Genomic DNA, 12,303 nt, shown 5'->3' with positions numbered 1-12,303 from the left:
CGCCATTCTTTCTCCAATAGAAATCAAATATTCTTCCATATCTGTTGCTGAAGTTCCCATAAATGTGGACCTTGTAGCTGCTTTGCTTTCACTCTTCTGTCCAGTTCATCCCCAACCAGCTCGGTGGGGTTTAAGTCTGGAGACTGTGCTGAGCACTCCGTGTTTTCAAGCTTACCATCTTGTTCTTTTTTCCTGAGGTAGTTCTGGCACACCTTGGACTTATGTTTTGGCTCATTATGTTGCTGACCAACTAGGTGCATACCAGAGGGTACCGCATGGTGCTGCAGAATGCTGTGGTAGCTGTTTTGGTTCAGGAAGCCTCTCACTCTGTACAAGTCACTGACCCTGGATCCAGCAAACAGCCCCAGACCATCACACTTCCTCCTCCATGTTTGAGGGTTGATGCCAAACACTGTGAACCATCCTTTCCTCTCATCAACGGCCCACAAAGATCCTGCATGATGAACTGAAAATTTCAAGCTGTGCTTGAAGCTGTTGTCCTGTGGGCCGTGATTCACGCAAGCTGTTAACTCTCAGAAACTTGTCCTCTGATTCAGTCGTGTCTTTGGGTCTGCCAGACCTCTTCCTGTCAGAGTTTGTTTCTTTTGATGTTGAAGGAAACTGTACTCACTGACACCTGTTACGAGTTCAAATATTGAGGGTGAGCACAAAACAATAATGGTCCAGAAGAGCTTCGGTCAAACAATGATTTTAATGATCACACGTGTGGGGAGATGAACACTGCCCACAGACAGCATCGATCTCCGCCCAATGATACACAAGCAGTTGTTTTATACCATCAGGGTTTACTTTTATGACGCCCCCTTATGCGTCAAGCAGATACAATACATGCATGAGTTTCAAAACTACAAATTTTCTGTTGACGACTTTTGACACATTGAAAAGGACATCTTCTCCGTCTCGAGGCCAGGTGCTTCCTATTAATCTTCTCACTCTCGCTTATCTCCTGGAACAAACTTTCCCTTAGGCAGACACAATTTTGCAGTCACAAGCTTTTGTAAACTATTATTTGAACTCTTACCTAAATATGAGTCTATCTACTGTTTGTGTGTGTATGTCTCGACCTCCAACGCACTCAGCCTCGCCCCGCCCGTTGATGCTTCTAACCTTTTACCAGACAGAAGCTCTCTGTGATAGGTGTAATAATCTTAACTAAGAACATGTGTAATCTATTGAATAAATGCTTTGATGAAATGATAATTAATGTAATGGTAATGATGATGGTTGTGAATAGTAGCAGTAAAATATTTCCCTGATCTCCACACTCCCGCTTTTGACCTCTTGACCACAAGAGGTCACCATATGTTGCTTGTGTCACTCCTCGACCCACTCAGCTGCTTCCATGTCCATCAATGCATCATGGGCCCGGGTCACCGTTGCCAGGTCCACTGCCCTCGCTCTGACCCTCTCTACCCGTCCTCTGGCCGAGGGAATGAGACAACAACCTCTGAAACATGAGACAAAAACAAACACCTTTCCCTACTACGCCTCCCACACTTATCTCCTCAATTGATCTCTTAATTCTTCAAACTTGGTCCAAGCTATCATGTTTGGGACTCTCTAATCAAAAGCGAGCCTGACTTATGGCCTTGGCTCCCTATTTCATCTACCTTCAACAATGGTGGGAGTGAAGCTCCCGTGGAATGTGCTCTGTCTCCTCTATTATCAGAAAAAGCAAGGTCCTGACTCTCTGAAAACAGTATTTCTTATAACTCAGCAGTATAATGCATCATAAACAATATCATTCATTCACAATAAATCAGCAGCCTAATGTAAAACAAATCAGTTTAACAAATGTAATAGTTATCACCTTCTTCTAATTCAGGAGAATAATGAAAACTAAAACTACATAATAGCTTCACAATCCTTAATTAGGGGCATAACGTGGCATAAGATAATATAATAATCTCACAGTCCCCCTTTGATCTCTTTTAAAGAGATCACTTACACCCTAGAATCCAGGTTTGCGAGGTCCATTTCTTCTTCTTCGTCCTGAGGCCCTCTGTCCCCCTTTAACGGGTGGGACCTCTGTGTTTGCGCAGTTCAGATGCAAGAAAGACTATGATTACAACAACAATAGTAGGTACAGATGACACTTCCATCACTCTCCAGTTCTCCCACAGCTTTATCTTGGTGCTCCAGTTTCCCCAACCTCATTTTGGTGCCACCTTGTACCTTTCAAACGTACTCAGACTAGAACCTCTGTCCAAGGAGCTTTTAACCTTTACTTTATTGCTGCAGCTATCAGTGTCTTCCAGTCGGGTGATTCTCTGCTCTTCTTTCTTCGACCTCAGGGGTTAGACCACCTTTCAGTCGTTGCACAGATCAGGGGATTATTCTGCCCCGATTTTCAAACAACGATCTGTGTATTCTGGGGTCAAAGCCGTGTCCCCCTTTTTACCAAGAGCCTCTCGAACCTTGTTGGTCTGGTGTTCCTGGTTTTTCACCAACCCCTTCATGGTTATTGCTTGGTGTTCGCTCGCTCTGTGGTATAGTATCGCTTCCTGTTCCTGCTCAAACACAGTGGTGTTTCTGAGTAGCTTATTTGCTTAGCAGTTTAATTAACAACTTTTAAATACATTCTTTTTTTTCCCACAGTATAATCTTCACGTGCTTCATCCGAAGCACACTTTCTGTGTACTCACTACCTAATTTATAGCCAAAGTATTCACTCACTGTCTCTGTACTGTTTCGCTAGCTTAGCTCGTAGCCGACCCGTTAGCACCATGGCTACTTCACCTGTCCCTTCTGCACTTTCTTGCTCATTGTGTCAGATGTTTAGTTACTCCTCGGCCTCCTTTAGCAGTAATGATATCTGTAACAAATGTAGCATATTTGTAGCTCTGGAGGCCAGGATTACTGATCTGGAGACTCGGCTTTGCACCCTTCTCTCACCCTTAGCTAGCCAGGCCCCTGTAGCTGGTGCAGCCGAAGATAGCGTAGGCCCCGCTAGCTGTTCCCCGGCAAATCCCAAGCAGCTGCGGAAAGAAGGCAGCTGGGTAACGGTGAGGAGGAAGCATAGTCCTAAACAGAAGCCCCAGGTACACCACCAACCCGTTCATGTGTCTAACCGTTTTTCCCCACTCGGTGACACAACCGCTGGGGGTCAAACTCTGGTAATTGGTGATTCTGTTCTCAGACATGTGAAGCTAGAGACACCGGCAACCATGGTCAATTGTCTTCCAGGGGCCAGAGCAGGCGACATTGAAGGAAATTTAAAACTGCTGGCTAAGGGTAAACGTAAATTCAGTAAAATCATAATTCATGTCGGCAGTAATGACACCCGGTTACGCCAATCGGAGGTCACTAAAATCAATATTGAATCGGTGTGTAACTTTGCCAAAACAATGTCGGACTCTGTAGTTTTCTCTGGTCCCCTCCCCAATCAGACCAGGAGTGACATGTTTAGCCGCATGTTCTCCTTAAATTGCTGGCTGTCTGAGTGGTGTCCCAGAAATGATGTGGGCTTCATAGATAATTGGCAAACCTTCTGGAGGAAACCTGGTCTTGTTAGGAGAGATGGCATCCATCCCACTTTGGATGGAACAGCTCTCATTTCTAGAAATATCGACAAATTTATTAAACCCCTCAAAACATGACTATCCAGAGTTGGGACCAGGAAGCAGAGTTGCAGTCTTACACGCCTCTCTGCAGCTTCTCTCCTCCTGCTACCCCCCCAAAAACCCATCTCCATAGAGACTGTGTCTGCTTCCAAAAAGAAAAAAAACAAACTAAAAACCAGCAACAAACAACTTAAACATTTACAAAGAAAGAACAATACAGTATCCACATCTGAACCAAAGAGTAAAACAGTGAAATGTGGATTATTAAATATTAGGTCTCTCTCCTCCAAGTCTCTGTTAGTACATGACTTAATAATTGATCAACAAATTGATTTACTCTGCCTTACAGAAACCTGGTTGCAGCAGGATGATTATGTTAGTTTAAATGAATCAACACCCCCGAGTCATTCTAACTACCAGAAATCTCGAAGCACAGGTCGAGGGGGCGGTTTGGCAGCAATTTTTCACACCAGTCTATTAATTAATGAAAGACCAAGACAGACTTTTAATTCATTTGAAAGCCTGATGCTTAACATTGTCCACCCCAGCTGTGAAACTCAGAAACCAGTCTTACTTGTTATCATCTATCGTCCACCTGGGCCTTACACAGAGTTTCTGTCTGATTTCTCAGACTTTATATCTAATTTAGTTCTGAGCTCAGATAAAATAATTATTGTGGGTGATTTTAACATCCATGTTGATGCTAAAAATGACAGCCTCAACATGGCATTTAATCTGTTGTTAGACTCAATTGGTTTCTCTCAAAATGTAAAAGAACCCACCCACCACTTTAATCACACTCTAGATCTTGTTTTAACATATGGCATAGAAACTGAACATTTAACAGTGTTTCCTGAAAACCCTCTCCTGTCTGATCATTTCTTGATAACATTTACATTTACAATAATTGATTACGCAGCAGTGGAGAGTGGACTTTATCAAAGTAGATGTCTTTCTGAAAGCGCTGTAACTAAGTTTAAGAATATAATCCAGCCACTGTTATCATCGTCAATGCCCTGTACCAACACAGAGCAGAGCAGCTATCTGAACGCTACCCCAACAGAGGTCGATTATCTTGTTAATAATTTCACCTCCTCACTACGTACGACTCTGGATACTGTAGCTCCAGTGAAAACTAAGGTCTCTAATCAGAAGTACCTGACCCCGTGGTATAATTCTCAAACACGTACCCTAAAGCAGATGACTCGTAATCTGGAGAGGAAATGGCGTGTCACAAATTTAGAGGATCATCATTTAGCCTGGAGAAATAGTTTGTTGCTTTATAAGAAAGCCCTCCGCAAAGCCAGAACAGCTTACTACTCATCACTGATTGAAGAAAATAAGAACAACCCCAGGTTTCTCTTCAGCACTGTAGCCAGGCTGACAAAAAGTCAGAGCTCTTTTGAGCCAACCATCCCTTTAACGTTAACTAGTGATGACTTCATGAACTTCTTCACAAATAAAATTTTTATCATTAGAGAAAAAATTACCAATAATCATCCCACAGATGTAATATTATCTACAGCTACTCTTAGTACCATTGAAGTTAAGTTGGACTCTTTTTCTCCAATTGATCTTTCTGAGTTAACGTCAATAATTACTTCCTCCAAACCATCAACGTGTCTTTTAGACCCCATTCCTACAAAACTGCTCAAAGAAGTTCTGCCATTGATTAATTCTTCAATCTTATATATGATCAACCTATCTCTAATAATCGGCTATGTACCACAGGCCTTCAAGGTGGCTGCAGTTAAACCTTTACTCAAAAAGCATCTCTAGACCCAGCAGTCTTAGCTAATTATAGGCCAATCTCCAACCTTCCTTTCATATCAAAAATCCTTGAAAGAGTAGTTGTCAAACAGCTAACAGATCATCTGCAGAGGAATGGTTTATTTGAAGAGTTTCAGTCAGGTTTCAGAGTTCATCACAGCACAGAAACAGCTTTAGTGAAGGTTACAAATGATCTTCTTATGGCCTCTGACAGTGGACTCATCTCTGTGCTTGTCCTTCTTGACCTTAGTGCAGCATTCGATACTGTTGACCATAATATCCTGTTAGAGCGATTAGAACATGCTGTAGGTATTACAGGTATTGCACTGCAGTGGTTTGTATCATATCTATCTAATAGACTCCAATTTGTGCATGTAAATGGAGAGTCCTCTTCACACACTGAGGTTAATTATGGAGTTCCACAGGGTTCAGTGCTAGGACCAATTCTGTTTACATTATACATGCTTCCCCTAGGCAGCATCATTAGAAGACATAGCATACATTTTCACTGCTATGCAGATGACACCCAGCTCTATCTATCCATAAAGCCAGATAACACACACCAATTAGTTAAACTGCAGGAATGTCTTAAAGATATAAAGACTTGGATGGCCACTAACTTTTATTTAAAAGTAGAATGGGAGGGAGAGCCTTCAGTTTTCACGCCCCTCTTCTGTGGAACCAGCTTCCAGTTTGGATTCGGGAGACAGACACTATCTCTACTTTTAAGATTAGGCTTAAAACTTTCCTTTTTGCTAAAGCATATAGTTAGGGCTGGACCAGGTGACCCTGAATCCTCCCTTAGTTATGCTGCAATAGATGTAGGCTGCCGGGGGATTCCCATGATGCATTGAGTTTTTCCTTTCCAGTCACCTTTCTCACTCACTATGTGTTAATAGACCTCTCTGTATTGAATCATATCTGTTATTAATCTCTGTCTCTCTTCCACAGCATGTCTTTTATCCTGTCTTCCTTCTCTCACCCCAACCGGTCGCAGCAGATGGCCGCCCCTCCCTGAGCCTGGTTCTGCCGGAGGTTTCTTCCTGTTAAAAGGGAGTTTTTCCTTCCCACTGTCGCCAAAGTGCTTGCTCATAGGGGGTCATATGATTGTTGGGCTTTTCTCTGTATCTATGAAGCGCCTTGAGGCGACATTTGTTGTGATTTGGCGCTATATAAATAAAATTGAATTGAATTGAATTGAATTTATGGAATCCATCCTTTTGAGGTGACTAGCTGGAGCCCAAACTGCATGACCCTTGGCTCCAGTTGCTGTCTCAGCAGTCTCTACGTCTATCTCTGCTGCGAAGGATCCTCATATCTCCGTGACCTCGTCTGGTGTCTGTTCCTTTCTCTGTAAGGCAGAAAACCAAAACACCTCTCTGCCTAGCCTTAATAATCTAATGTTGATATTCATTGTTCCTCTAGTGATTCAAAATTGGTTTAGAATATTCAGAATGTTCAGGACTCTCTGACCCAGGGACTTATTCTAATCATAATCTATGTGTGTGTAAGCGTGTTTGCATTTAGCCCTCTGCACTCAAATTCAATACCTACAATATATCAGTCCGGGCCATCACGCCGAACGAAGCTTATGACCTTCTAAAGACTGAGTGCCAACTCATTATGAGCACATTTGCAATGCGTATATGAAAATAAAAATAACCACTTATTTTAGTAAAAGAAATCAAAAACAAATTAACCATTTTTACTTCTACCATTTGCCACCTTTTTACAAAAATCACGTGTTTCTTTCAGCCTTCCGTCCTACGATTTCCTCTCCAGTGCAATACTCAGCTTCTCATGAACACAGGCATTTTATCCTCTAAACGCTATTCAGTTTATTTCAATCATTAATACTTAAACATGAAAATCATGATTTATACTTCTCACTGGTTCTCTAAAAAAGTCGGGGAACTTTTGGGTCATTACAAGCTTAAGTTTTACCATACCTAAATTATTAAATTATTGAACACACAAATAAAGTCATAGAATATTCATATTGTTTGAGATAGATACCACACCTTGACTTTTTTTGCAGTGTAGGAGAGACCTACATTTTTCAGTTATATGATGTTCTGTCTATCTTCCATTGTTAATTGCCTTTTTCTTGCCAACACACTACTTTCTGCAGTACAATACTGTTCAACCGATGCTCCAGAGGGTATGTAACCACAGTGTGTTCCAACACTGGTTTTATGCAGACAGAAGGGGCTGTAAATAATCCAGAAAAGTGGGAACCCCCATAGCACATGTGTCAAAGTCAAGGCCCGCGGGCCACATCCGGCCCGGCGTACATTTATATCCGGCCCGTGAGATCATTTTATATAGATGTACTATTATTGTTATGCATGGCCTGGCGATATGAGGCGCTAATAATATACAAACTACAGGTCCCACAATGCAGCGCTGCAGCCTCCTTGCTGAACGCTAGGCTAACTGGGAACATTCCCGCGTCAATCAAGTCAAACTTCTGTTATTGCGAAGCTGGCCGCTCACAATGGTGAAGAGAAAAGTTAATTCTGAAAGCAGAGCCTTTCAGCACCCGTGGGTGACTGAATATATGTTTACAGACATTGCTGTAAACATATAGTTAGTCTGTCTGTTAGTCTATCTGGTTATTGATCCCACTGCTCTTGCACATGTGCTACAATCAGCTGATTTTAGTTTGCCATATGCCATTACATTTATTTTCATTGCACAAAAGGAGACCATGATGGTAAAGTAGAAACTGCATCCAGGACAAAACAGCTGCTAACACAACTATGGCTCTGTGCAAGCACCTGTGCAGACAGCATGCTAATGCTAAGCTAGCCAAGAGCCATAGATAGCAAGCATAATTTAATTATTTTTTTGTGTTGTCTATTTGCTCAGTATGATTTTTTTCTCTATTATCACTTCACTTTTCTTTTAATTGTCTCCTTTTTCCCCTCCAGACGTCCCACAGCATCATGTCTGTAAGGAGGAGGAAGTTGTCGCTGACCAGCAGCTGTGGAACCAGGAGATGAGCTCCAATCTGGACCAGGGGGAACCAGAACCTCCACAGATTAAAGAGGAACAGGAGCAACTCTGTAGCAGTCAGGAGGGAGAGCAGCTGGCACTGAAGGAGGAGAGTCATGCCTTTATGGTGACTGCTGCTGAGGAAAAAGACCACAGTGAACCAGAACCAAAAACAGACCATCTCAACTGTGTCAGCTCTGATGTAGCTGTGAGAGAATATCAGGGAGCAGGGAAGAAAGAAGGTCACAATAATGTAGAATACCAACCTACACCAGACAGTCAGTGTAAGTCTGACAAAACTAAAAAGTCATTAAAATGTGATGTTTGTGGAGAAGTCTACAAATATAATTATGAAATGGATATGCATTATAGAATCCATACAGGGGGGAAGCCGTTTTCCTGTAAAACATGTGGGAAAAAGTTTGTACATAGGAATTCTGTAGTGAAGCACATGAGAATCCACACAGGAGAGAAACTATATCATTGTAAAATATGTGGGAAAAAGTTTGTACATCGTTCTGTAGAGAGGCACATGAGAATGCACAGAGGTGAGAAACCATATCATTGTAAAGCATGTGGGAAAACGTTCACCCGGAACAGTCATTTAACAGAGCACATGAAAATCCACACAGGTGAGAAACCATATCATTGTAAAACTTGTGGGAAGGCATTCAGACGTGGTACTCATTTGTTTCGCCACATAAAAATACACATATAGAGGTGTACTCTTTTAACAACATTAACAGTTTAGCAAGCTGTGTAGAGCGCAAAGTTAAACAAGTCAGCGTGGTAACTAATGGTAGACACAGCATGGTAGGAAGGAGGTTATGGTTAGTTTCATTTTAAAAGTAGGCGGCACATTTTGACAAACTATTCTATTGTGCTAGTAAGCACTCTCTGCTTACGACCAAAGTTTTAGGAGTGACGGCGGTGAGAGAGAGAGAGAGTTTTGAGATGTGAGAGATTTGTGACACTAGCGTGTCACTGGAGTGTGTAGTTAGTGTGTTGTGTAGCTGTTGGTTTTGTTTTGTGTGTCAGAACAATGATGCCGAATGTCACAGTTGCTGCCATAAAGCCACCAAAGGCAGATTACAGTGTAAACGCTGTCTCCAGGTGGAAAACAGGAGTGATACACCACTGGCTGTCAGGCCTGCAGGTATCAGGCCTGTGATGTTCTCCTCTGTCTTACAGTGGAGAGAAATAATTTTTTGGAGTGGCACAAATAATCTGTGTGGCATCTTATTTGATGCAGAATCGGAGTGTTCTGTAAATAGTTTAAAGTCTTTCCTGCATTTTTAGGTAAATAGTTGCATGTAACTTTTTTATTTGCAAAACTCATGCATAGGTTTATTAAATTTACAATTTCTATTTGCATTTCATGTTATGAAAATGATTTGTGAAACATGCTTTTTATTGTTGTTACAGTAAAAAAATATATCTGATTTCATGTTGTTGTTCTTTTTTTTTTTATTTTTTATTAATTGTACAAATGAAAACATAACTGTAAATTCAGATGTGAGGTTGTGCTGAAAAGAATGATACCAAACAAGGCAAGTAGACATGTAGAGGTCAAATCAACCCTGGACCTCAGAGGGTTAAACTTTTTTTCCTAAAGTAACGCAATAGTTACTTTTCCTCATGCCTAAAGAGTTGGTAGTTCGTTTTGTAACCGGAAGGTTGCCGGTTTGAGCCCCGGCTCGGACAGTCTCGGTCGTTGTGTTCTTGGGCAAGACACTTCACCTACCGCCTACTGGTGATGGCCAGAGTGGCCGATGGTGCGATATGGCAGCCTCGCTTCTGTCAGTCTGCCCCAGGGCAGCTGTGGCTACAACTGTAGCTTGCCTCCACCAGTGTGTGAATATGAGAGTGAATGAATATTGGAATTGTTCAGCGCTTTGAGGTCCCCAAAAAGCGCTATATAAATGCAATCCATTATTATTATTTAATTACTTTTATGATATTGTAACTAAGTTAATAACTGAGTTACAATATTATAGTTTTCTGAAAACGTAACTACAGGGTGGGCCATTTATATGGATACCCCATAATAAAATGGGAATGGTTGGTGATATTAAAGTCCTGTTTGTGGCACATTAGTATATGTGAGGGGGCAAACTCCTCAAGATGGGTGGTGACCATGGTGGCCATTTAAAAGTTGGCCATCTTGGATACAACTTTTGTTTTTTCAATAGGAAGAGGGCCATGTGACACATCAAACTTATTGGTAATGTCACAAGAAAAACAATGGTGTGCTTGGTTTCAACATAACTTTATTCTTTCGTGAGTTATTTACAAGTTTCTCTTTGTTCAAAGGTTAACACATGAGGAGCGGATTGGAATTGTGTTGATATCTGGTGAACGCAGTAACCGGGTCATTGCAGCAGATTTCAATACAAGACACCCACGAGACCACCCATCTCCCATGCTACAGTTAGCATACTGCTTGCTAAGTTTTGTGAAACTGGTTCAGTGTTGGATTTGCCAAAATGTGTACGCAAGAAAACTGTCACTAATGAAGAAACATCAGTGGCTGTCCTAGCTTCATTCAGCAAGAGCCCACAGCGTAGCACTCGCCGCATGTCACTGGAGAGTGGCATTAGTCTAACATCCCTTCGGTGGATATTAGCTACTCGCAAATGGCACACTTACAAACTCCAGCTACTGCAGCATCTCAACGAGGATGACCCAGATCCGTGCACAGAATTTGCAGAATGGGCAAAACAAAAATTGGAACAGGACCCTCAGTTCACGCAGAAGATTTTGTTCAGTGATGAGGCAAACTTTTATGTGAATGGTGAAGTTAACAAACAAAACCACCGCTACTGGTCTGACACTAACCCACATTGGATGGATCCCTCCAAGACTGTTGGACCAATAAAAGTGATGGTTTGGTGTGGTATATGTGGTACAACGATAGTGGGTCCATTCTTCATCAATGGAAACCTCAAGGCCACTGGATATTTGAAATTGCTACATGATGATGTGTTTCCCTCTTTATGCACTGATGCTGGCATGTTCCCTGAGTTTTTCCAGCAAGATGGTGCACCACCACATTATGGGTGCCAGGTCCGAGCATTCCTAGATGAATAGTTTCCTGGAAAGTGGATTGGTCGTCGTGGGCCAGTTGAATGGCCCCCAAGGTCTCCCGATCTGACCCCCTTAGACTTTTATCTTTGGGGACATCTGAAGGCAATTGTCTATGGTGTGAAGATACGAGATGTGCAGCACCTGAAACTAGGCATACTGGATGCCTGTGCTGGCATTTCTCCTGCGGTGTTGCTATCAGTATGTGAAGAGTGGGAGAAGAGGGTTGCATTGACAATCCAACACAATGAGCAGCACATTGAACACATTTTATAAGTGGTCAGAAACTTGTAAATAACTCATGAAAGAATAAAGTTACATTAAAACCAAGCACACCATTGTTTTTTTTTTTGTTTTTTGGCCCTCTTCCTATTGAAAAAAACAAAAGTTGTATCCAAGATGGCCGACTTCTAAATGGCCACCATGGTCACCACCCATCTTGAGGAGTTTACCCCCTCACATATACTAATGTGTCACAAACAGGACTTTAATATCACCAATCATTCCCATGTTGTTACAGTGTATCCATATAAATGGCCCATCCTGTACATAAAGTTTGTCTTTTGCTCAATTTTTTTTTTTTATAAAAACATGATTATTGAACAATAAACAAAATGAGATTAAATAAAAGTGCCAAATACAGTATGAGCACACCTGAGGGGGTGATTGGGGGGGTGAAAACAGTCCCCCCCAGTGGCTCACATCAGATGTTCTGTGAGCCACTGGGGTGGTGTAGTGTGTAGTGTTTTCAGTAGCCTTCAGCTTTCAGGTTCGTTTCTGTGGATCCACTACAGTGTGGGCTGGATTAGCTGACCTTGAATCCTCCCTTAGTTGCACTGCAATTGGCCAAGAGTGCTGGAGGCTTCCC

The 12,303-nt window shown here is 42.0% G+C and overlaps 1 protein-coding gene across 2 annotated transcripts in view; it reads left to right on the top strand.

Moving 5' to 3' along the window:
- LOC148102398 (uncharacterized) overlaps nt 1-9,786 on the top strand; it is a 38,156-nt gene extending 28,370 nt beyond the window's left edge. For both annotated transcript variants that reach the window (XM_087841504.1, XM_087841503.1), the window contains one exon: nt 8,288-9,786. In XM_087841504.1, coding sequence (XP_087697630.1) covers nt 8,288-9,069 — 782 coding nt within the window. In that variant the 3' untranslated portion in view covers nt 9,070-9,786. The remainder of the gene's footprint in view (nt 1-8,287) is intronic.
- Nucleotides 9,787-12,303: the final 2,517 nt, after the last annotated feature.

Source organism: Neolamprologus brichardi, chromosome 6 (genome assembly GCF_056152115.1).
Source record: "Neolamprologus brichardi isolate AB-2024 chromosome 6, ASM5615211v1, whole genome shotgun sequence".
Classification (NCBI taxonomy): domain Eukaryota; kingdom Metazoa; phylum Chordata; class Actinopteri; order Cichliformes; family Cichlidae; genus Neolamprologus; species Neolamprologus brichardi.
Note: the sequence above shows the minus strand (reverse complement) of the source record. Positions and strands in the feature narration are given on the sequence as shown.